The following is a 22,700-nucleotide window of genomic DNA, read 5'->3' as shown; positions in this document are numbered from 1 at the left end:
CTACCTGGCATGGATGTCGGATCGCTCCCTCCTCCTATTTGACGGGCGCCACCGCTTCTCTTTGGGGCTTGTGACCGGCTGCAGAGAGTGTCCGAAACGGGGCTACACCGCGCTGGCAATTTAAGAAACAGGATTCAAGAAAGAGCAGTGATAAAGCGTGAAAGTCTCGGGCATTTGTTTGTTTGTTAGCGTTTTGTTGTTTCTTACCTTTGCCCAGCCAAACCTTCCCCGCCCCCAACTCTCACCTCCTCCTGTGCTGCCCAGAAGCCAGGAGAGGAAAGTTTGGAGGAAAGTCCCGAACAAAGGGAGCCGGGAGAGCTCAGCCCCCGCCAGAGCCGCGGCTGCGGCCCCGGGCCGGCCGCGGTGCGGTTCCCAGCCAGGAGCTGCCGGTCTCGCTCCTGCGTGCCCCAGAGGAAGATGGTACCGTTGGGAAAGAGAGAAATCAATTATCTGTATATGCAAACCAGGCGCCGCTCGCAGGGCCCTTGGCCGGGCTCCCGCTCTGCGCCCCGCCAGCCCCGGCTCGGCCCCGCCGGAGGCAACAAGTGGTCACAAGCAGCCGAGTCCGAACCCCCCATTGCCCCATCTCACCCGGTTTCCTTGGAAGGGAAGGGAATTGGGAAACGAGCGTCTCACTCCGCAGTCCCGTCCCCCCGAAGCTGGCACAGGCAGTTATTCCGTTAAAGCTATCGTATTTTTATATATATATATACACATACATATAAAAATATTAATGCGTTATATATGTTGCTGTATTATTTATCGTACTCAGTTTGCTATGATGATACCTTCTACTGCATGAATGATTAAAAAAACATTTTGCGTTACAAAAATAAATCCAAGACTCAAGCGGAACTTCAGTGTCCATATGTCAAAAATTTATTTATCTCAAACTGTGCATAATGGAGTAAAAACTTAACTTGAATATGTACCTGTTATAAGGATGGTATTAGTTCAAATATATACATGGACTGTCGGCAGACTGATTTCAAATAATACAGAGCCGAATCTTTAAAATACAACTACGGAAAATGAGGAGAAAAAAAAAATAAAAGAAAAAACAAAACCAAAATAAAAATAAAAATAAAACAAAACAAAAACTTAAAATATCATCACAATAAATTTACAGAAATATTACAAACCATAAGAAAATATTTCAAACACAGTAATTTATTTTTTTTCCTTTTCTTTTCTTTGAACAGGATGAATTCTGGAAACAAAAGTTATTATAAATTAACAAACGGCGTGTGAACCTGCATGGCAATTTTTGCTTTTTAACAAGAAGTAAAAAACAAACAAAAAAAATTTAGTACAATCTAAACTTTTGCCCTTTTACAGCAAACCAAGTCCATGGTTCGCAAGTACTCACCCTACCTTTTTTGTCTTTTGTACAATTCCTAAAACAATTTAAATGTCCAAATGCTGTAAAATAATTTCCTCTCCTCTCGCAGCTGCTATAAATTCAGCCTTCAAAGCCACAACGCTCCAAGTAGACTCTATTTTTAAAAAATAATTGGCAAATTCGCGAGTTAGGTTTCTTCTTCTCTCTATATTACCAATGGACATTCTGATTGCCATGTTTCTTTTGATAAATACTGTACAAAAGTTGCCTGCAAATATTAAAACATTTTCCTCTTTGCTCTTTGAGTCTAGCTCTAAATATTATTGGTAAAGACTTTTGCAAACTTTCTGCAAAGTTCCTACCGTTTTCACTAGAACTTTTTAAAAGTTTTGTGTAGTTGCTTCCCCTCCGAGATCTATACAAGTTCCTTGTCGGTTTAATTTCTGCCCCCTCACCCTATCCCTCCCCACCGCGAGTTTCTCTGTACAAAAATAGTCCAAAAAAAAAAAAAAAGTCCAGAATTTCTAATAAAAGTGGTTTTTTTGTTGTTTGTTTTGTTTAGTTTTCCTTCCTCCCCTTCCCCCCCTCCCCCCCGGCCCCTTTGTCTTACATATGTGATAGAGGGAGTGTGCCATTAATGGCTGTGCCAGGAACAGGTGCACTCTGGTAGTGTTGGGACATATGAAGTCTGCTTGGGGCAGCTGGTTCTGGTACTTCAGCACCTGGTAGATACATGCTGATCATGTCCCGAAGGTCCCCAGCTTGGCAAGGAGCCCTTGAATGAGACGAGGAAGTGACTACGGGGGGACTGGAGCTGGATTCCGTCTTGACTACCGAGCCCATGGAGCCCAGGGCCATGCCCGGGGTCCCTTGCTGGGAGTAAGACATGCTGTAGGTAGGCGATCCGTTCATGTAAGTCTGCGAGCTGGTCATGGAGTTGTACTGCAGGGCGCTCACGTCGTAGCGGTGCATTGGCTGCATCTGCGCCGCGTTGTGCGCGTTCAAGCCCGGGTGCTGCGGGTAGCCGAGCTGCTCTTGCATCATCCCATAGCCGCCGTTGGTCCAGCCGTTCATGTGCGCGTAACTGTCCATCCTCTGGTTCACCCCAGCTCCCAAGGTGGCCCCAACCCCTACCCCAGTCGTCATGGTATTGGTGCCCGGTGCCAGTAAACCCCCTGGCAACGTGTACTTATCCTTCTTCATGAGGGTCTTGGTTTTCCTCCGGGGTCGGTATTTATAATCCGGGTGCTCCTTCATGTGCAGAGCTCTGAGCCGCTTAGCTTCGTCAATGAAGGGTCTCTTTTCCGCCTCGGATAAAAGTTTCCACTCCGCCCCGAGCCGTTTGCTGATCTCGGAGTTGTGCATCTTCGGGTTCTCCTGGGCCATTTTCCGCCGCTGCCCGCGGGACCACACCATGAACGCGTTCATCGGGCGCTTGACCCGGTCCGGGCTGTTCTTCTGGTTGTTTGCGGCTGAGTTGGAATTGCCTGTGCCTCCCCCCGAAGTTTGCTGGGGGGCGGGAGGTTTCAGCTCGGTTTCCATCATGTTGTACATTCAAACTACTTTTGCCTGGAACCAGCCTTTAGCAGAGAAGCGAGGAGCAGCCGCAGCGAAGTCCCAAGCCGGACTTTTTTTTTTTTTTTTCCTAGGGAGGGGTAGGAAAGGGGGGAGGGGGACTCCCCAAAACCACACTTGGATCAAGATCAGGATCTTCCTCTTCGCTCGTGGATTAATAATGCCAATAACTGCTATTATTACCGCCGGAGCCTTGATTTTAAAAAACTTCTTCCTCCTTTTTCCCTTTTCTCTGTCTGCCGCTCGCTCGCTCTCTCTCTCTCCACCTCAGTCTTAAAGAGCCAGCAAACTACTTTACCCCCTTTTGCAAACACACACACTCTCTCTCTCTGCCTTGACAACTCCTGATACTTTTTTGAACAAGTTAATAGACAACCATCCATGTGATGGGGGCTTGTCAGGGAATAAATGTGTTCGCCCCGGCCAATCAGCGCTCGGCGGCTCCGCCACTGAGGACAAGTCTCTACCCCTGGTTTTGCATGAAACGGGGCGGGGGCTCGGAGCCGCCGGGACGGCTCGGCGGGGGAGGCGGGCCCGGAGGCGGCCCAGGCAGCCACTGGGAAGCCTTTGTATCTCCCCTTCCAGCAACAGGTCACACATGCCTTTTGGAGGAAGTGGGTAAACAGCATTGTTGCTACGTGTTTTTTTTTTTTTTTTTTAAGTTGATGTTGGCTTGGGGCTGGGAGAAGCCGGGGGGAGCGGAGCAAGAACGGCTTCCCCCCGACCCCCACCCCCTTTGCCAGTGTCCCTGGGGACGGAGGGGCAGCCTGCCTGCGCGGGGCCTCCGATGTCCAGACCGGCCACGTGCGTGGAGCCCCCGCGAAAGGGGCGCCCCAGCCGGGTGCTGCAGCCGCGCCTTTCCCGGGCCGCCCTTTGCCTGACGCCGCCGGGAAGCTGAGCTCGCACCGCTCAGCGCAGGAAGAGGCTGTGCCCTTCTCCTGGCCATACACCGGGCCCTGCGCCCTTCCGGCCGCGGCGCACAACGCCAAGCCCTTTCCTTCAGCATTGGAGGATGGGGGCTGTCCAGTGCAACAACGGGTCCCCCAAACGTCCTCCCAGCAGAACACAATGCCGGGCATGGATCCCCTCTGCAGGGCCCCGGGGCGCGCTCCGTCCCTCTGCTGCCCGAGGGCGCGATCGGGCCCAGCAGCGTAACATTACTCCGCGCCCATTGTGTGGGCACAGGCGGTGCTGGGTGGGCGCGCAGCGCGGGGCGAGCGCGGCCCGGTGCTACAAATAGGTAGTTTTGTTTCTCTTGTTGTCACTACACGGGCCGCACAAAGCCCCGGCTAAGTTTACTTCCACTCTCTTGTTGGGATCTTTGTTGCTAAAACGCACTTGACGACAAAGGAAGGAGGGGAGAGAGGACGCGGAGCGGGAGGTGGGGGGAGCCGCTCGCCAGCCCCGCTCCACGCGCGCCCCCCGCCCCGGTCGCCCCATCCGCGGTGCCCCGCGCCGCTCCGCGTCTCCCCTACCCCGACGGGGCTGCTCCGCCTTTCGGTCCGATCGCCCTCAGAGCGTTAAGCCGGACGGAGTGAGGGGCAGCGGGGGACCCCAGTGCGGGGCCAGGGCTCGGAGCGGCTGGGGGCCGCGGCAGCACCCGGGGCCCCTGCGGGCTCAGCCGCGGCCCTGCGGCGCCCCCTACCGGCCCGGCCGCGCCCCGGGCGGGGAGGAGCCGCCGGGAGAGGGACGGGGAGCCGGGGCGGGGGGGGTGGGAAGGGACCGGGCCAATACACACAATCTAAATAACAATAATAATACTAAAAAACCGCCAGCGAACAAGGATGCATCTTTTTCTGCGTGTGGATTATGCAAATAAGTCCTATCGGGTTTCATGTGTTTAATTCGAAAATGTATATATAACCCGTAGATAAGTGATAGGTTAAACTGTCGAAAAATAGGTGCAAATTACGAGATGTGGCATATAAACGTGTTCTGATCGTCCAGACACTCATGAAGGCACGGCGGTTGTTTACTTTCTTATTGTTCTCCCTTTAGGCTGCAGTTGATAACATTACTAAAAAAAAATCTTGGCATAATTAAGTTTGGAAAGAAAAAAAAAGGGGGGGGGGGCGTGGGTGGCGGTGATGTTTGTTCATCGTAATAAACTGGTAGCTGAGGGCTGGTAGTGCACAGGTTATTTTAGCTCTGGCTGTAGCTGCAGGAGCTGCGTGGGGTGTCGTGCCCGCGAGCTCCACGCAGGACAAGGGTGGCATGGGCTGCCCTGTGCATGCTGGAGGCCTTTCAGGTCCTGGCCCTACCCTAATTGCATTTATCATAGGAATAAAGCATAGGAAATACCTAACAATTGTGTTATCCGGAGTATTTATAGCTCTATTTTAATTAACTGTTTTAATTATCGATTCAATAAACTACCTGCCATATATACATAATAATGCACTACAGAAAATTAGGTGAGGGCGATGGCTCTTTTCACACATTTTCTGCCATTCGTCTGGTTATGGAGGTGTGCTTGGTTGGGAATATGTGCACACACAGGCAGGAGCAGAGACAGACCGCGATACTGGCTATGAAAATAAAGATTAAACGGTCCTTGAGTTTTCTGTATTAATGACAGTAACACCAGCACTCTCTGGAAGAATATAGCCACGTTAGAAGGGAGGCCCGCGGAGGGATATTTTAATCTGAGTGGATTTAAAAAATCGTTGCCTTTGGTATAATTTATGGAAATGAAAAGTGCTTACATTAAACAAATAGTCTGCAAATGTTCTCAGTGATGGGCTCTGCGGCACATGCACCCTTATTTCCAGGAAATAAGAGTGTCTTAAAAAGAAAATGAATGCTAACGACTCGGATTTCATGTATTTATTGTTCTAATACTCTCCGATTTCTCTAAGAGCCCTAAGGATACAACCTGTCGTGTTAACTGTATCGGAAAAAATATACCCATTTTCATATTACATTTTTTTTTCCTAAATCTACTAGTAACCAATCTAAAGTAAACTACTAAGCAGTCTTGTGGAGATGGGAGACTGCAGCTCCATTTTTTGTCCTTAGCTGCAAATAGAGGTTTAACTTGCAGTAATTAGGTGAGAACTAGCCAAGCATCTTACTATTATGATGCTTGTTAAAAACGCTTCTTTTCTGCATCTGCATTTGAGTGTGTTCCCCTCCACTCTTAATCTTCTTATGGAAATGAAGGCGAACGGCAGGGAACCTGCAGAGACTTAGAGAATGTCCTTGTTAACTGGAATTTCTCAGCATTGCTAATTAGCAGAGTTTGACGACCACCAGTATTGGGGAAAGCTCTGTTTAGCCACTCACAAACCCTTCCGAGGAAGAGCAGACTAATTTTATTTTGTAATTAAAATCTGAAAAGGGCCCTATTTGACAGTTAGGGCTATGAGAGTTTTATCTCCCTGTGAAATAATTACTGCCTTGATAACTCAATTTTCTGCAAAATGTCAACTGTGAGCTCCAAAAGTTTTAATTTCATTACGTTAAAAAAAAAAAAAAATAGAGAGAAGAGGAAAATTCACAGAGAATTTTCTTCTTTCCCTTCTGATGCCGTAACAGCTCAGCGCTCAGAACCGAAGTTGACCAGGGAAGTTTCATCGTACTAACTACACCCCAGTCTCTAAGGAATTTCAGCTATCACATGATGAGTTTGAGGTAATGTTCCGACGAAACGTCGGGGAGATATACCTTGGAATGCCCTAGAATAAAAAAGACATTTCGAGGACCCAGAGGAGGAATCAGGGTCACGGAGGCTCCAATGGAGCAGGAGGAGCCCCCCTGCCCGACCCACCTTTGCCAGCCTCCTGCGTGCTCTCCAAGTGGGTAAATTGCGAGGTTTCCTCAACGAAATAAATATCTCACACAGCGACGGACAGAGACCCAGCGACAACCTCCGGGCACGGGAAACAAACAAACAAAAAGCTCCAAATAAACTTCAAAAGTTTGGCGGGGCCGAGTGTGGGTGAGGGCGGCGGAGCAGCCGGGGCTCACGCCGCTGCCCCGGCCCGGGCCACCCTCTCTGCGAGGTCCGAGGGCGGCTGTTAGGGGAATCTAGGGGGAACTGAGGGGCTGGAGCAAGTGTAATCCACTCTGCTTACGTTTTGGATATTTTTTATTATTATTTAAAACGGTTTAATCTCCTTTTTGTCCCTGCCTGTCCAGCAAGTAGCCCGATTGTCACTCTCAGAAGTGGCATTACACGTACAAACCAACGAGGGGAGCGAGTCAAAACCGCTCCCGCCAAACCCCATTTCACCCAATAATTTCACTCAAGGGCTCTAAGGACCCTTGAAAGCCCGGGAATGCAGCGGGAGCGCCGCGTCTCTCCCGGCCTCCCCTTTCATCCTCCTTCTCCCTAATAAAACCGCAGGGTGAGCACACGTGCGGCCGGGCGGGCAGCGCGGGGCCCGGGGGCGCCGGGGACGCGGCCGTAGATTCCTCACACCGCCGGTCTGTCCTGGCCCGGTACCGCCGTGTCCCCCAAGCGGCCCGGCTGCCGCCCCCCGCGCCGCGACCACCGCACGCAGGAGAGCGCTGGGGGGTTCGGGCGTTAAAAAACAAAAGGCGGGTAGGATAAAAAAACCCAAACCAAAACCAAACAGCTCCACCTTTCTCCAGTTCTACGAGAGACAAAATTTTTAAAAAATATCTGAGATCCTGGGACGAGTTTAACGTACACGATAATCAGCAGAAAAGCCGACTCGCACACAGCACCTCTCAAATTCGCTTTCAAAAGGCTTCTCAGTAAATGGAGAAGCCGATTGTCCAAACAGGGTTCCAGGACTCTTCATAAATAGCCAACAGCCTACTCAAACTCTCCGCGATTATTTCCCTGCATCTAAAATAACACTCCCCGAACCTCCTTCCCAGAGTATAGTATAATTGAAGACCGTACTTTTTCTTACGCGACCTGAAAAATAAATCAGAAAACCAAGCACCAGTGGCGAGGATAAACTCAGGAATTACTGCACAGCATAACGGGGTGAAATTACAGTTGAATGTAGGCCCTTTAGCGGGACGGCAACCCCCTTGAGCAGGATCCTTTTTGGCAGCCTATTTAAAGTTATCTTTCCTTCCTAGTTTTATAAGAACAAATGAGTTTTCTTTTCTCATTGTAGTTGAATGAACTCATGTATATTAAACACAAAACCCCTCCTGAAGAACTCTAACTGCTTTGCTTAAACCCACAAAGGCACAAAAATCCAGAATTGAAGGTTTCCAATTCCTGTATGAGTCCCCTTAACTCTCTCGGGTTCATAGGAGAGAGGGATTTGGGACATTTTCTGAAAGTCTTTATGCCTGGAAGAGGCTATCTCAAATAGAGATGTATTGTCTTTCGCTAAAGTTGAGGTTTCTATTTTATTTCCCTCTTTCGTCTTCACCATATTTGTGTTGACTTAAGAAAATAATGGTGTAAAAAAGTGTCTGTTCATGGGATCACACGTGTCGCCCAAATCAAATGAAGTCCTCTTTGGCCCCAGCGCAGTTTTGATGGAATTATTCCGGCTTCTCCATTGAATTCACACCGTTTCCCAAAGAAGCTCTGGCAGTTTCAATGGGAACGCCTGAGGCACAGCTTGGGGTATTTCGAGGTTGCTTTTCTCCTCAGCGCACCTCAAACCCTCAAACTCGGGTATCCCGAGGCAGGGTTTGAAAAGTACATTAAAAAAAAAAAAATGAAAAAGGCGCCCTTTCCAGTGATTCTCAGATCACTGACACGATCACCCATAATGGAGACAAGACGGTGACTTTTATCTCGCTGTTCCTCATAGTACTTAATTTGGAGCTCATTGACAGGACAGACGGTAATGACACTTTCAGAACTGTTATGGTCTGGAGTGACAATCTCTCCATCTCACCCATGGTTTATTGACACCATGGGCTCATTGTGTCAACTTAGGCTTGTGATTTCAGAATTCACTCTCGAAGGGCTCGTCGGGGGGATTTTAATTCAAATTATAGACTAGCCGTCCATATTGTGAATTCATATTTAGACGGCGCTTAATCGGAGCAGAGAGACGGTGCTATAAATAATAACAACAACAACAACAGCAACACTTTCCATGCGCTAATCCAGTGTCCTCCATCCAAAAACCTGAAAGAGTTTATGCCGGAGGAAGCCCGGGTTCATGGGGGTACCCATGACTTAGGCCATGGGTGCGACCCGCCGGACTGGAGAAGCGTTTTAGGCACATCAAGACCTGGAGTTGGGTTGGGGGTGTGGGTGTGTATTGGGGAGGTGTCACAACCCCTTTCCTGTGGAAACAACTGGTGAGTGAGGCTTTTCCGAACACCCCGCTTGTCCCCGCTGAAACGTGCCCGGCGGGGGGCGAAAGGCCGGCGGGTTGCCCACCGGGCTGAGCGGGGATATTGCTGGGAAGAGGAGGTGTCAGGGCAGCGTGTGCCAGGGAGAGGAAGGAAGAAAAGGTGAGGTGGGAAAATCGCACCCTGAATTTGGCATTTGAGGTTGCAAGTCTCCCCTTACACCGCTCTCGAGAGAGCTGTAGGAGATGCCGGCATCCGAAAAACCTCCTTCCAAAGGATGCAAATTAGCTAAAAATGCACTTTTCGTCCAAGTGGAGGTGAAAGAGAACGAGCACAGAGCTAACTCCCCGCTTGCTACCAGCTGTTTGCCAAGCCTGGGACCCGATCCCTGATATACAACACTTGATCCCTTGAGTAACGTCCGCAGAATAGAATCCGGCAGCTGAGTTATGGACCAAGTCCAGGAAAACCGCAGTTTGGTTAAAGCAATCACTAGGGACCCTTGAATTTATGTGCCAACTTCTGCCCTTACGAGAGGAGAGTTTACGACCCCTTTACAGTCCCCCTCACAACCACTGTTTCCAAAGGGACCACTAACAGTCCCTCTACTGGAACCGGGTTAATCATTCACCTTTCAGCAGGAGTCACTAAATTTTTTGTAAAGTGCCTCCTGACATTAAATCGTGTGCACCAACCGCTCTGTATTTTTTCCGTTTCCTGTGGTAATTGACATATAATATCCCTGTTTATAGCCAGCTTGACAGATCTATACAGATGTATATTTTCGCTTTATTTCAGAGTTATATATACCCAACGTATGCTAACTAAAGAAACAGTAAAGGAAATCTGGGAATTCCGTTGTGCAGGAAATCTGTGCACGGCTCTTGCTATTATTTATAGAAAATGCTATGTCTTTATTTTGGGCGCTCTTACTACAGAACTGCCTTTTTAGGAGTCTCAAGCGGAGATCAAACTGAGAAAACGGAGAAAATATACTCAGCCCGACAAACAATAATATTTTCTAAAAATCTATTAACATATAATTTCTGAAGTGAAAAGTTTATTGTGAGACCAACAGCCATAGGATTCATTTAATAGAAAAACTGCGGCATTATGACTTTCATCCAGGCTGTCAACAGGAGATACAAAATAACCCCAATTTAGCAGAAATAATTTGGTTTCCATTAGTGTTTCTCTTCGCACGCAAAACGCATAAACCGTGCTGGGCATTACCGCAACTCGCAAATACCGCCGTTAAATGCCCTACACAGAGCTATGCAGATGGCTACAAAATAAATAGTTAATTCATCTAAAAAGTTAGTGACAGTGCAGCACTTCACATATTTTGGCTAATCGTTTTATATCCCCCAAGTTTCTTTTAAATCTGGCATCTCCACTGTGAGGAAGAAAAAAACCCACTCCAGGCATTCACTTAAGATAACGTTTCTCCCTTTTCCAGGAATCAGGGGAGAGGAGCGGGTTTTTTTCGTGTTTTTTTTTTTTTTTTTTTCGGGGAGAGGTGAGACGACTTTATTGCTTCGGATTTAAACACATGCCATTTTATAAAATTTTTCATTAATGAAAAGCAAACGTTCCACGCTGCTCACAAGCAACACCTGTCAATGCTGACTTATTTAAGACACCTTGTAAGGAAAGCACAAGCTTCTGAAAGGCTGGCGTTTGCTGACAGTACAGGAACACAGAAGCTGGGAACGAGGAAAGATTAATCCTTATTTTTGTGTTTAATGCTGCCAATAAAGACTTTAGGGGATGCCCCGTTGCCCGGAGAGCAGAGCCCGAGCTGATGGCGTGGTCCCAGTTAAGGTGTGGGAGAGCAACATGCAGCGACATTTGTACAGGACCCAGACTTTCGGAAAGATCCCTTTAGAAACAAATCGGTGTCTTTTTTTTTTTTTTTTAGTGTTTCTATATCCACAGAGCAAACAACACAAGCTGGAGGCAGCTTCCCCTTCCGTGATTTCCAAGCTGGGCTATCTGCTCACCCTGCCTGTCTCTACTTCACCGTGCTCACTTTAAACACCTCCAGCGACTACAAACCACTTCCAGGCGCCGGCTTCTCGCCTTCCCTTCAGTCCCTTCTACCCGCTCCCGTTTCCGTCGCGGCGCGCGCTTTGCCGCGGAACTTTCCCGCGGGCAGCGGGGAGCCCCCGGCGCGGCCGACAGGGGGCGCCGCCTCCCGCCCGGCGCGGCCGCGGATGAGGGGGAGACCCGGAGCTGAGCGGGGTCGAGTACAGATCTTTAGTCTTCGTGGATAAAAAGAGATTAAAGGCTAATTTTTTTTTTTTTTGTGTCAATTTTAACCAACTACGAAAATGTAGAGCTTTCATCCTTTGATGTTTCCCAGAAAGAAACTGTTATATCGGTTGTGAAATTACATCGTTTCAGAACCAGCGAACCAGCCGTGGAGTGGTAAAGTAATTTAATTAGAAATAATAATAATATGAGGAACCGAGCTTCCGCAGAGGCACTTAAAAGCTGATACATGCCCCTCTGTCTTCCCTCTCCCTACCGCTTCCTGTGTTTCCCGACTGCTGTTTGATGGGAATAATTAAAAGTAAAATAAACCCAGGCTAGCTGGGGGCTCGCATCCCTCGTTGGCAGCGCGCTGTTCTCACCCTTCCTCTGCACGACCGGCCCCTGCCGCACAGCCCTGCTCTGGAGAGTCAGAATGCCTCACAAAAGCAAATCGCTAAAATCATAAATCAAATGTTAGTCTTTTACCATATTAAGCATAAATAAAATTGTAACCGGCTACCCACTTTCCCCCTACTACAAAAAACTCTTCACCTGTATTTAAATAGCACGTCTTTAATTACAGCAGTTGGGGATGTATGAGGCTGAAATGAAATTAGCAGTCATTACCAGTCCTTTAACTCTGTGGTGCTTTTGATCAGCACTAAATTAGCTTTCCAGTCCTAACAAAGGCTCTATAGCAAGCAGTGGGCTGTAAATAAGACAGCTCGACCTGCCCTCAACACCTTTTCTCTTGTCAATCACAGCTCTATCATTCAGCCCAAGATTAACCTTTATCTACCAAATTCTTACCAAAAAAATGAGAGGGGAAAAAGAGGGGGAAAATCCAACCTTAACTTTGCTAGCTGTAACTAAAAAGAGCTCCCTTTTAAATGGTATTGTAATGAGCCAAAACGTCAAAATCGATCTTTTCCCAACCCAAATTGCCATGCATCAGACAGCAGCGTTAGACCGAGGCAGTTAAATGTATTGATTTATTCTCAACTTCCCCGCCCCCCCCCGCCCAGCCAGAGCCCTGCGCGGGTGCGCGCTGCGTCTCCCCTCCGGTGTAAACCCTCTTGCAGCGTGCGGGTCCCAGGGAGCCCCGCCGGGGCTGTACCCCGCCCCCGTTTTCCCGGGAGAGGGCTGCAGAACCGCGGCGCAGGCGGGGAGCGCCGCCGCCTCACCGGCAGGAGGGTGAGGGCTGCGCGCCGCACCGCCGACAGGGGGCGGCAGAGAGCAGCCGCCGCAGGCGCCGCGCCAACGCCGCGCAGCCTGCGCGCCCAGGTAACCCCCGCCCGGGCCGCCGCACCGCGCCCTGCGCACGGCCCCGACCGTCCCCGCGGAGCAGCCCAGCCGGAGGCACCTCCCGGCAGAGGAAATCGGCAGCGCATCTCTATAAGAGCCGCGATGGCGCAATGCCGGCCGCCCAGCGGGTTGTGCGTTGCGCAGCCGGGAGCGGCCCCCCGGTCCGCGACTCACTCCACGGGGCAGCGCCAAAATAGCGGCCCCGTCTGAAACACCCGGGGAGAGAAGGCGGGAGTGTCCCGGCTCCGCTCCAGCCCAGTGGGTCCCCTCGGGCCATGTGCTCCAGGGGAGGGGAGCAGGAAGGGCAGAGGCAGAGCGTCTGCCCAGCGGTTCGGTCGCGATCAGCTGCCGCGCAATTTCAGCCGAGCCCAAACCCGCACCCGAGTCCCCGGGGTTAACGCTCTGGAGCTCGGAGCGGCGGGTCGTAGGTGGGAGCTACATTTCCAGATCATTTTAAAGGTCACGGGGGAGGAGGGAGGAAAAAACTGTGAATGTCAAAGTTGTGCTGCAGCTACTTACATGTCGGTGCCAGCGCAGGGTGGTGGCTGGTTAGCAGTTTGATTGGCAGCTTAAAGCAAAAGTCCGCGCGGACTCCTGAGCCCTGTTCGGTCCCGGGGTCTGAGCACTTTTCACCGGACAGAGGCAGTTGAAGGAAGCTCACACGTCCCCTTCTCTTCTCCTCTCCTCCTCCATCCAGGACAGAGAATGAATCCATTTCGGTTTTTCTTCCTCCGGCTCTCCTTCCGTTTGCCTACACATCCTCCAAGTCCTAGCCCTAGCTTTTAACTGCAGTCCCTGGAACAAGAGGGGAAAAAATCGTTTATGGCTTAAAAAATCCAAATGGCTGATTTTGTGTGTGTGTGTTATAAGAATGCACCCACAACAACAAAAAAGTCACTTCTCTGTCCCCCACCGTACAGCAGAAGAATAATAAAAAAGCTTTATATTTTTGCAGTGGGTATTCAAAGATAATTTGATGCCATTGTTTCTGCTACAGATGGTTCTTTTTAATACAATAACACTGCTCTTTGTGCATACTACACACAATAAAAATCGAAAGCGTTCTCCTGAATAACCATTTTGTTCTCGCTTGTATACAGGCCAACAAAAGCTGCCGTGAGGTAATGGGTTCTGTTTATTGAAGCCATAGAATAGAGGCTTGATAAAGATTTTTGTATATAGGGGGAAAAAATTAAAATAAAGACCTCGCAAGGTCGAGCTGATCTCTGCGTATTTTTTACCACCGAAATATTTTACCAATATATTTCTTTGAGTTGCAGCTGCAGGGATCATTCCTCCCCTCCCCCCCCCCCTCCCCGCGCCCCATCCCTAATCAGCCCAAACATCTGTTTCTTTGAATTTGGGGAGATCTGTAGTCGTAGCCAGACCTAAAAAAATCTAGACTTTAATAGCGAGCGGGGCAAACCAGCTCAGAGGCGAAGGCAGCGGGCAGTGGAGAGGAGAGGCTGCGGAGCCCCGGCTGAGCGGTGTACGCGCGTATCTTTGTGTGTGGTGTTTTGCAGTCTGCTGTCCACGCACACACAAAGGCGCAAAAACTGGTGCTAACGGCCGCTGGGATTAGCCCACGTTTTTTTTTTCTGTCGGCGTGCGGACACGCGGTGTGTCCGTGCGCCCCAGTATCCTCCGCAGCGCGCAGCTCCCGCGCAGCGCGGCTGGGGCGCGGGGCCGCCGCCCGCAAAGTTCCTTAGTGACCCTCAGAGACATCCTCGCGCTTCGGGGTCCGCATCTGCCCCTCCGCAGCGCCGGAGCCGCAGCCTGCGGAGCGCACCGGGCAGCAGCGACGGGGAGTTAGCGGGTACCTCCGTGCGCCGGGCTTCAGCGGAGTTCCTTGCTAACTTTCTGCTAAGTAATGAATAAATTAGCACCACTGAATGGGAAAATAAATATTCGAGGGAAACACCAAGACCCACAGCTGTTTTTATCCTGGAAATTGTTTCACAGGTCCAGAATTCTGTGCCAGAATGTCCCTCCGTTACCTAGTTTTGGATCTGGTTACGACTGTAGCAACTCGAAGAGAGCCCCAAAGCAAAAGAAAGTGCTTAGACAATAGGGCTCTGCGGGAAAGTTGTTAGTCAGTGACTGTGTTTGTCTACCTTTCTATAGGAATTAATGCCACAGTTCTCTGTGCCTCTGTAGCCTGGACTGACAGTAATCCACCTCTGTGACTTCTGCCCTTTGTGTTTTCACAAAACTCGGCTCACTTGTAGCACGACAACAGCACGGAATAATTACTTTAACCTTCAAACATTCTTTAATTAGCTTTTTCAGCAAACTAAAAGATGCTCAAATGAGCCCTTTGACAAAAACTGACCTGCGCTTTCAAATTCTACTTTCACTTTTGGGACTAAGACGTTATTGGTTCACAACTCGTCTGAAGTCATCTAATAAGGGATTATTTAGGAACTATTACCCACACGCCAATTAAAGCCTCTCCGATGAAATTCGGGAGACAAAGATAAGCATCAAAACGGAAAATTAAACTATTTGCACATGGCTTGTTTTTCAACAACCCATTTTCCGTCTCAGGATAAACATCTTCGCGCCAGCTCGCTCCGCCGGAGCGGGGAGGGTGCGGGAAGGGTGCGGGGAACCTCTCTCGGGCGGCGGCTGCGTTCCCGCCGGCCGCAGCGGTCCCGGTCAGCTCCTCCGCACAGGGCAGGGGGGCTGTGCTTCCAGGGGACGGGGGGAGCTCTTCTTTCCAGGTTTAACGCCAAGAAAAGTCTTGCAGGACGGGTGGCGGAGCTCACCTCCACGCATACAGTTCCAGCAACCTCCTGTCATTTTGCAATAGCCTTTACATGAAAGAGGCGGGGGGGTGGGGTGGGGCGGGGGGGGGGAAGGAAAGTGGCATGAAAGATTCAAAAGTGTTAAAGTTCAGGAAATCGTGCAAGAACTTTCCTAAACTGGTAGACATTCGGGGTAAAAAAAAAAAAAAAAAGTATCTCTTCTCCTGAAGAGGTATTTAATTTCTCAAAGCAGTGACCGAAAGGGATTAGTAGGAAATTCGCATTTTGCTACCTACGGTGTTTTTTTGGGGTTAAATGGGAATCACACTCTGAACAGTTTAATACCGACTTATCACGAAAAGATAAAGATGATTTTTTCTTTTTTTCCCCTCCAGCTAAAGCATCCCGATGGCTCAGGAATTTTACGTCGTTCTTAACCGCTGTATACAAATCTTGGAGAGAGTTTCCAGGCAAATTACAGCAGCATCCTACAGCAGGCTGACAAAGAGATTCCAAGAATGCCACGCATCTAGGAGGGAAGTACGAATCCCTCTCTTTAGCCTGAAGCACGAAATTGGCTTAAAGCTCATTTTGCAGATAACCCGAAACGAAATCATCAGTGCGTGGACTGGGTGCCTGCAACTTTCTAACGGTCTGCAGCAATTCCTGCGACTTTCCGAAGGAGGTGGGGGGGGGGGAAGGGAGAAAGAAAACAACAACAACAACAAGAAAAATAAAACAACCAATCAACCAACAGTGAACCACGAGTTACAAGGTTCTAAAAAAACCCTCGCATCGCAACAAGTATTTTTCGCCCTGGTGTGAGGAGGGCTTGGTTCCCACACGGGCATCGGCTCCCTCAAGTCTCTGCGCTGAGACCGATCCACGAGGTGGGAAAATGAATGTCCTAGATTCTGTCTTCCACAATTATTTTTAGACTCGGAAAAAACCCACCTGCACACAGGTGCATATATAAAATAACGGGACACTCACATTTCGTGAAATATACTTATAGCTCTGTGTTGCATATCCAAACAGAAAAGACCAGTAAGGTGTTCCCCAGACACGCTGTCCCGTAGAGGGGCCGAGTGTAGATGTCTGACCCACGGCTATGTCCAGAAAACTAATAATTTCTGAATTTCGGGGTTCCTACCCAGGACAAACCACTGATCCTGCTTTAGAGGAAAGAGGAAGAGCCAGGTTGCTGCTGGCACCTCTCACCCCAGCCAACGTTTCTGCACTTGCTGCACCGCACTGGCTCTGGCCACTGCTCAGCCGCAGCCCCCGCCTGACTCCGGCCGCACCGACCCGCTCTCCCCCGCCTCACCGAAGTTAATCTTCCCCGGCGGAATTAAGGTCAACACGAAACGGGACAAGCCCTTGTTTCGCATTCTGGCTCCATGACAAGAGGGTTAAAGTTTAGTATCAGCGGGCTGCCCCGAGTCACCGCCGGCCCACGGCTGCCGCCGGCTACGCGGGACCGGAGCCTGGCGGGGGCGGGCAGGGCGACCGCGCCGCAGAGCCCCGGGGAGCCCGGTCGGATCAGCCTGGCTGGGGAAAGCTGTTCCGGCAGCTCCTCCCGGCCAGCACCGAGCCCTCTGCCCCGGGCAGCGGTGAGAAGCTGAGGCACCGTCCCTTCCGGGGGGCCGGGGACCCGCACGGGAGATCTCCCACTGCCCCGCGCTTCCTCTGGGGCTTTTTCCCAGGGGTAAAGGGCTTCCCAAATGAGCATTTCCAGAAGTTCTCATCCTCTCGTTTTCATTTAAACCATGTTCAGACTTGCCTAATTAAAAGCTACGCGTGAGAATTGTGGTGTGCACGCATGGAAATGCAGTCCTCAGAAAGGCTGGACAAGCTTCCCACCACCTCATAGCCTTAAAAGAACCTTTGTGAAACACCGATAGAAGGTTTTTGTTGTTGTTGTCCCCCTCCTCTGGGATACGATGGTAAAAAACCCAGTTACTTAAAAGGAAACAACCTGTAGTTTACAAGAGTGGCTTTTGAGGAGCTGCAGGTTCGCATAGCGGGCAGGCCCCTCGTTGTATAGAAATGTATGTAAGAACTTCATATGTGCCTCCTGAAGTTGGAGATTTTTCAATTGTTTAGTTATTTTCACGATTGCTATGAGACACCCGAGACCTGTTCATTTATTATCTCAACATTTACTACAATGTTTTTGCTGTCAATTGCTAGGGGTAGCTGCAGTGTCAAAAATGTCTTTACTGAAAGATGGCTACATGGTATAGGATTTATGTCTCCTGGGAGGAAGAGCAGAAACCATAGCGTTAGTAATATTCTGTAAGAATTTTGTCCAAATATCTCTGGCACCTGACACCTTAATATAGTCAGTTCTTTAGACGGCAACTTTCTTTGGAACTGGACTTTCTTTACATACTAAAGATGAATTTATGACATAAGTGAAACTTGTTTGCAGTAATAATAAATTCCTGCATGTTACCTCTGCATTACAAATACATATTAATTTTGAAAATGTTTTGTTAAATAACAACAGTAATTAAAAACAAAAGATATTGTGCATACATGTGCACACAGTATGTATATATATATGTATATACACACTTTACATTATATGTCTCATACCCATGCACATGATATACTCTGTACATAGTATACAAGGTAGTATAGTATACAAGGTAGTGCGTGGTCCATACGTGGCATATGATATTGCATATTTAGAGGAGTCAGAGACTCCCTTCTTACACATTTCCTCACGAGCACATGTATTTTGCATATGTTCTTACATCTTAAATGATGCAAGAAACATGATTTTGAATACTAAATTCTGAATATATTGCCATGGAGTAAGGTGAAAATACACAACCTATGTGCAGGCCATTTCTTAAAACTTACATTTTCATTAAATGCTTATTGTTGCTGTTAACAGACTGGAACTCAAAGGGAGAGCACCAATCTCTGCAGAAAGCTCCCCGTGAAGTCCAGAGAGCTCCTCACTGGCAGTATTCTGCCTGGCACTTTCTTCATTATCATTGATTTAAGATATAGGTTGAATTTGGGGAGGTTAATTTTTTTCTCTATGGTTTTTGTATAGTTTGAATTATTCTACCATCATCACTTCATCACAGTAACATCTGCTGATCCTTACAACCTGAAGTGACTTAGTGACTTTATAAGTTCAGTTTATTTGGAAACACCCGGATTTAGATAGATCCTCACAATATTTGCTTCCTAGTATTCTCATTTTTTTTCCCAATGCCTGTTGCCACTCCAGCCATTATAGAACTCATGATAACAATCAGGTCCATAGTGGGCCACAACACATTGCACTCAACACTTCTTCCTCCAAACAACATAGACCCTAAGCAGGAATCCCTCTGCATCATTTGAAACCCTCCACCAGTATTAGAGAGCAGCAATTCCAAGGTTCCTGATAGGTCAAGAAAACCAGGTTATTGGAAAGAACATTAATAAATGAGAATATGCAGATATGAGGGATAGCTATTTGCAGCAGGAAAAGGGTAAAACCCTCATACTGTAGCTGGCACTGAATTAAAAATTATACAACAGATTAGATATCAACCACTTCTATCAAATCCAAGGCCCAGGAACCTAGGGGGAGGGAAGTATGCAAGAGCAGATGCTTAGAAGGTAAAACACCCCAATTAACCTCATTATCTGTTACAAAACTGTACTATTAATATTCTGGGTTTTTCAAATTACTGTTGTTGTTGAAGAGAATCTGTTGACTATAGCATGTGTTTTGCTGTGGTCTCCAAAATCAGCATTGCCCTTCTTAAGGTCAGGGGAATGTATCTTAAAACATGCATATATTTAAAAAATATGTATTGTTATTTTAATAGGCACTGTGGATAGTTTAATTTGTATCTGTATTAAATTAAACATATGGTGAACAGGGTATAATAGATTTTCTATAATTTAGCTGCCAATGTGGCAACAGAAGCCAGTTACTCTCACCAGTAGACTTGTCAGTGGTTTGTTTACTAGCTTATTTGAATTAAAATAAAGCTTCGCTTCTGCTGACTGCACATCATTATCTATGAGACCATAATCCTGCTAGCAAATCCTATATCTTCCAGAACTGGCTCTTTTGTTTGGGATTACTGAGAGCTTAGCCTATAACAAAGAGGAATAAGGCATCCCTCTCATCCTCGTAATTAAGTGTGGGGAGTAATTTAGAAACAAACCCAGAAAGATGTACAATTTGGAGTTCTGCTTCTATACAGGATTGGGGAACAGAAGAGGCCAAACACTGATTATGTTAGCACAATGTTTAAACTATTAAACTACTGTACAACAGGAATTGAGCTTTTAAAAAGAAACAGCAACCATCAATAAAGTATTAAGTTGCTTTACACTAGCGACATTTTTTACTTATCTAAAGGTATGCTGGAAAATTTGGGTGGAGCTTAAAGACTGAAGACTATTTGAAATCTCAGTTTTTCTACATGCACACATTACATACATGCCACTCTTGTAACATATCTAGTTTGAAATTTAAGAGCGTAATTTAATATATGTAACTTGATTTGTATTTTAAAGTATCCCTTAATCTATTTATTATATTTAAAGAAGAATATTCTCTAGGAATATTAATATCTCTGACAGCTGAACATGCTTGTTTAAGTGCTCTATTTTAATACCACCAATATTTATATTTTCCTTTGGGAAAAAAAGTAGTTTGAAGTTGTTACCATTTAAAAACCACTTTAGAAATGACCATAGCATTTGGGAAGAGAATAAAAAATATTTTAACATAGATATTCTGTGGTCAGTCAAAAATATATCAGCAATCTTTCGACCATGTTGCTCTAGCTGTATTCATATCATTTAATTCTCTTTTTGCTTGAAACAAGAATTATGTTATATACCAGTTGTAGAAATTTATAACTAGGTCACAGAAAATAGAAGTCTTGGGAGTATACAGATGCTGAGTATCTATTTGCAGAGGGCTAATAAGGACAAGGGTTGATTTATAAAAGTCTTCGACATTAATTGTCACAGATGGGAATTCTGAGGACCTCTGTGAAACCAAACGAGGCCCTAGTGAATTATAAAGCAGGTCCTTAGACTTTAAAAACATTTAGGCAAAGTGACAGTTCAGAACATCTGTTAGCCTTCTGTCTGAGCATAAACTGGATGTCATGGAGTGCACAGCTGTAGGCATTTTCTGCCTCTTTTTGACAACATCTGTCACAGCATTACAGTAATATAGGTAATTATCAACACCTCATATAAACTGTTTGCTATTTTAATTTCTGAATAAGTAAAATTAGAATTGTATCCTTTTGCAAATAAAAAATAGTCCAGAAGGGAAGAATATACGTTCCCTTTTAAAGATGAATGATCTGATCATCTTAGGAGTGCTGAAATTAAAAAAAAATCTCCACTACAAATAAGGTCCTTAGGATAACATAAAAGACTTAGGTGAGGACAAGTTTAAATATTCTCCCTTTCTCTCTCTGTGTCTTAAAAAAAAAAAGACATCTGAGTCTCATCTGTCATAAGCAAAGAAGATCAGTAGCAAGAAAAGATAGGAAACCGTTAATCATCTATGGTTTTTTCCATGCACAAGCAGCTGTCAGACGATGTGTGCTTTACCACAGTAACACAGCCAAGGGCTCATCAGTACCAAGCAATTTTACTGTCAGCTGGTCAGCCTTCTTCTCAACATCTGTAGTAAGAAAAAGAGATCACCTTGTGGTGATGCACAGAGGCTCAATCTCAGCAGCTGATGATGAAGTGAGTGGGGTAATAACCTGCAGGACTTTCAGAAATAAAAGCATGTTTCAGGGGTCCCCCAACAAATGAACAGAAAGGGGTACATAGGAAGAGATACACCAACCAAACAGGCCTTCAAGCCAACTTTTCAGGACCATATTTGGTCCTTTCACACATTAAGAGACAGAAACCGCTGCCCAGTCCTGAAGATCATCAACCTGATTGTGGACAGCACAGAGATTTCAAAAAGTGCCCAGGTATTTTGGATTCCCAAACTCTGGAAGGCTCAGGCAGCATACTTGAAGAGAGTGTGGTTTGTAGAAGGCAGTTGCTTATCATTTGTGGTTATCAGGCTTCCGGGAGATGTTGCTAGCTGAAAACCAAAATCATCAGCCACCTTTGGTAACAGTGGCCCACCTGGTGGTTGTCTTAATGAGAGTGATTTTATCAGTGCCCTACACCATCTTTTAAAGCACAGGATAAAGAACGGTAGAGCAACAAAGCAATGCTGTCAAACAGCAGCTCTGGAGACCATGACAGTCTGAACTTGCAAGTATGAGCCCAGTGACTGAGAATAAAAATGTGGCAATGAATTTTACAACATTACATGGAAGCAATCATATCCAGCTCATACTTATTTTGCTTTCACCACAAAAAGAATAGCACTTCTGCTAGAAGTTAATGTTCCAACATGGAAAACCTGAAAAAAGTGCCGTTTGCTTTTTTTATAAAGAGGAGGCACATGGAACAAAGTGGTCACTAACATGCTATTTTTAGTGCCTGAACTACAGTCCAGAAGATAATACCCAATTACTTGATATAGTGCTCTATACACTGTCTGAACAACAATAGTGGACTGAGAGGCAAGAGAAAGCACCAGAATATGGTTTTGAAGTCATTCAGATTTCATGTATTTTATTTTCTTCTAAAAATAAAGGCTTTGAAAAGAGGTGCAGTGTTGTCCAGGTTGAAGGAGGGGGGCCAGAGAAGAGTTGAAAGGGAGATGAGAGCAGATGGAGGTTGAGAAAGAAGAGAGACCTTGACTACAGAAAAAGATAGGGCACAGATTGCCAGAAATCTAGAGAAAAGAAACAGAAAATGCGTCTGGGTTGCACAGTCAGGGAAAGGTACGCACATAGCTGTAAGCCTGTTGTATTTGTACCTGTAAGAAAGACCACATTCAGGACAATCTATACCAATACAGGGGGCCAATACAGGATTTTACTAATTCTGCTGTCTCCCCTAGTTTCCACTCTGCTGGACTGTGAATTGTGGTGGCTGAACTGTGGAAGTGTATTTTTCTGATAGCCTCTACTAGCAATGCAGCCATTTTACTGAGGCCACAGAGGACAACTCTGCACCAGTACTGTTTGAGACTGAACCAGCAATTTTGGAAGGGGCTGTGCAGAAACCTTACTGTCTTGCTTTCTTATTTTCCATTTCTCTGTTTCTTACTGTCTCTTCACCATTCATTACATGCTCCCTTCTCTTTTCTCCTCACGCATGGTCAAAAT

The 22,700-nt window shown here is 47.1% G+C and overlaps 1 protein-coding gene across 1 annotated transcript; it reads right to left on the bottom strand.

Annotated features, from left to right (window-relative positions):
* Window positions 1–856: 856 nt before the first annotated feature.
* SOX2 (SRY-box transcription factor 2) lies at window positions 857–4,385 on the bottom strand. Its single transcript, XM_065845061.2, has one exon. The coding sequence runs from the start codon at window positions 2,894–2,896 to the stop codon at window positions 1,949–1,951; it is 948 nt and encodes a 315-aa protein (XP_065701133.1). The 5' UTR covers window positions 2,897–4,385; the 3' UTR covers window positions 857–1,948.
* Between the last annotated feature and the right edge of the window lie 18,315 nt (window positions 4,386–22,700).

Source organism: Patagioenas fasciata, chromosome 9 (assembly GCF_037038585.1).
Source record: "Patagioenas fasciata isolate bPatFas1 chromosome 9, bPatFas1.hap1, whole genome shotgun sequence".
Taxonomy (NCBI): Eukaryota; Metazoa; Chordata; class Aves; order Columbiformes; family Columbidae; genus Patagioenas; species Patagioenas fasciata.
Note: the sequence above shows the minus strand (reverse complement) of the source record. Positions and strands in the feature narration are given on the sequence as shown.